The sequence below is a fragment of the Citrus clementina genome, unplaced genomic scaffold (genome assembly GCF_000493195.1).
Source record: "Citrus clementina cultivar Clemenules unplaced genomic scaffold, Citrus_clementina_v1.0 scaffold_4, whole genome shotgun sequence".
Taxonomy (NCBI): domain Eukaryota; kingdom Viridiplantae; phylum Streptophyta; class Magnoliopsida; order Sapindales; family Rutaceae; genus Citrus; species Citrus x clementina.
Window position 1 is genome coordinate 16,194,180 of NW_006262274.1, and position 2,959 is coordinate 16,197,138.

Genomic DNA, 2,959 nt, shown 5'->3' on the forward strand with positions numbered 1-2,959 from the left:
TTTTTTTCACTTGATGATCTAGTTTTTATAATTTTATTACCAATCAGTTAACTTCATTAATGAATTGCTAATGTCACAAGGTTATTTTAGGAATTTTAATATATTCCATATTTTAAGAATTTTACATGATATAATATTTATAATTTTATCGATTAATTAGTTTGGATATATAAAATAATTAATTAATAAAAATATTATTATTTTTATATAATTAATTTTATAATGTTTTTTTTAATTTGAAGGGCTAAATTACACTTATGTGGTTTAGGGTTAAAGAAGACTTTTACTATTATTTTTGTTAAAAATTCTGCTAACTTTAGTGGTTTAGTGATAAAATGATAAAAGATGAAACATTAAGTGGGAAAAAATAATTCTCAGAGAGATTTAAAGCTATAATTTAATGATACTTGCTCTTAAGTGAAATCTCCTTGATGTTGGAATGTGTAGAAGCTGTTGTTGGAATGGCTACTGTTTACACGCCGAAGAACATTCTTATTACTGGAGCTGCTGGCTTCATTGCATCCCATGTATGCAACCGTCTCATTGGGAACTACCCGGAGTACAAGATTGTTGTTCTTGACAAACTTGATTACTGTTCAAACCTCAAGAACCTGAACCCCTCGCGATTGTCTCCGAACTTTAAGTTCATCAAGGGAGATGTCGCTAGTGCTGACTTGGTTCACTTCATTCTCCTAACCGAAAAGATTGATACCATTATGCACTTTGCTGCTCAGACCCATGTTGACAACTCCTTCGGCAACAGCTTTGAGTTCACTAAGAACAACATTTATGGAACACATGTTCTTCTCGAAGCCTGCAAGATCACAGGGCAAATCAAGAGGTTTATCCATGTCAGCACTGATGAGGTTTATGGGGAAACTGACGAGGATGCCGTGGTGGGGAACCATGAGGCTTCTCAGCTTTTGCCGACAAACCCTTATTCTGCCACTAAAGCTGGGGCCGAGATGCTTGTCATGGCCTACGGGCGTTCGTATGGCTTGCCTGTGATTACTACTAGAGGAAACAATGTGTATGGGCCCAATCAATTTCCTGAAAAGCTGATTCCAAAATTCATCCTCTTGGCTATGAAAGGAAAGCCTCTTCCTATTCATGGGGATGGATCAAATGTGAGGAGTTATCTCTACTGTGAGGATGTTGCTGAGGCATTTGATACTATTCTCCACAAAGGAGAAGTAGGCCATGTGTACAATATTGGGACGAAGAAAGAAAGGAGAGTGATTGATGTGGCCACAGACATCTGCAAACTTTTCTCTTTGAACCCAGATACTCAGATTAAGTTTGTGGAGAATAGGCCATTTAATGACCAGAGGTATTTCTTGGATGTTCAAAAGCTGAAACAATTAGGTTGGTATGAGCGGGTTACCTGGGAAGAGGGTCTGCAAAAGACAATGAAATGGTACATCAGCAATCCTGATTGGTGGGGTGATGTTAGTGGTGCTCTTCTCCCTCATCCAAGAACGTCAATGGCACCTGCAATTGAAGGGAAAGTTGATGGACATGATACTACTTTCATGCTCAAGATAAATAATTCTAGCCAGAGCCGAATGGTGGTTAGAGCTTCCAAGAGCAATTCCTCTAGACAGAAGCCATCCCTGAAGTTCTTGATTTATGGGAGAACGGGGTGGATAGGGGGCCTTCTTTCGAAGATTTGTGAAAAGCAAGGGATACCCTTCGAGTATGGAAAGGGACGCTTAGAGAACAGGTCACAACTCTTGGCCGATATTCAAAATGTGAAGCCAACTCATGTCTTCAATGCGGCTGGAGTGACTGGAAGACCCAATGTGGATTGGTGTGAAACTCATAAGCCTGAGACAATTCGCACCAATGTTGTAGGCACATTGACCTTGGCAGATGTCTGCAGAGAGAATGGCCTACTTATGATGAATTACGCTACTGGTTGTATTTTCGAATATGATGCTAAGCATCCAGAGGGTACGGGAATTGGGTTCAAGGAGGAAGACAAACCCAATTTCACTGGCTCTTTCTATTCTAAAACCAAAGCCATGGTAACGTCATCTACTCCTCTTTATAATTTCTCTTAATTAATTTCACAACTGACTGAGTATTGTTCATTTTTTGTTAAATTTATTGTGCTAGGTTGAAGAGCTTTTGAAAGAATATGATAATGTTTGTACCCTCAGAGTCCGAATGCCTATTTCGTCTGATCTCAACAATCCGCGTAACTTTATCACAAAGATTTCACGGTATAACAAAGTGGTGAACATTCCTAATAGCATGACTATCTTGGATGAGCTTCTACCAATTTCAGTTGAGATGGCGAAAAGGAATTTGAGTGGTATATGGAACTTCACAAACCCTGGTGTTGTGAGTCACAATGAGATTCTAGAGATGTACAAGGCCTACATAGACCCTGGTTTTAAGTGGACTAATTTCACACTCGAAGAACAGGCTAAGGTTATTGTTGCCCCTCGAAGCAACAATGAACTCGATGCATCTAAGTTGAAGAAGGAGTTCCCTGAGTTGTTATCTATCAAGGAGTCGCTGATAAAAAATGTCTTCGAACCCAACAAGAAATCCACTTTTGGTAGAGTGGCAAAATAAGCATTCCATGAATGCAAAACCCTCAGATTGATCCCCGCGCACTTCTTTGGGTAATGGTGTTTCTGATAGACTGAACCATTATTATTTTTGTAATCAATCATCAGCTTTAGTTTAACTTTAACATCTATGTGTTCCACTCTTTCCATATCCGTATGATAGCTAGCTAAGAAAATTTCATTTGGTGGTTCTGTTTATTTAATCTTAGGTTGGCCCTTGTCGCGAGGAGAGGATGCATTATATCTTTTTAGCTTGCAGCTATTTCTTGGAAGTTAAGTTACGAGGCTATTTATTTAATAAATGTCTAGTGGCTCTTCAGATTAATAATGTGAAGCAATTCTCCTGTAATTTTCTCTTACTTCACTTTTATCATTTGGTC

At 38.6% G+C, this 2,959-nt stretch overlaps 1 protein-coding gene across 1 annotated transcript; it reads left to right on the top strand.

The window, feature by feature from the left end:
• Nucleotides 1-422: 422 nt before the first annotated feature.
• LOC18045451 (trifunctional UDP-glucose 4,6-dehydratase/UDP-4-keto-6-deoxy-D-glucose 3,5-epimerase/UDP-4-keto-L-rhamnose-reductase RHM1) lies at nt 423-2,959 on the top strand. The gene is made up of 2 exons (XM_024186683.1): nt 423-2,027; nt 2,119-2,959. Exons 1-2 carry the CDS (start codon nt 432-434, stop codon nt 2,581-2,583), a joined length of 2,061 nt encoding a protein of 686 aa, XP_024042451.1. The 5' UTR covers nt 423-431; the 3' UTR covers nt 2,584-2,959.

Bases quoted from the DNA above. Each gene is read 5' to 3' on its own strand.
- LOC18045451 (XM_024186683.1), top strand. From the start codon at position 432: ATGTTGGAATGTGTAGAAGCTGTTGTTGGAATGGCTACTGTTTACACG. The intron at 2,028-2,118 runs GTAACGTCATCT...TTATTGTGCTAG, and splicing joins ATTCTAAAACCAAAGCCATG to GTTGAAGAGCTTTTGAAAGA.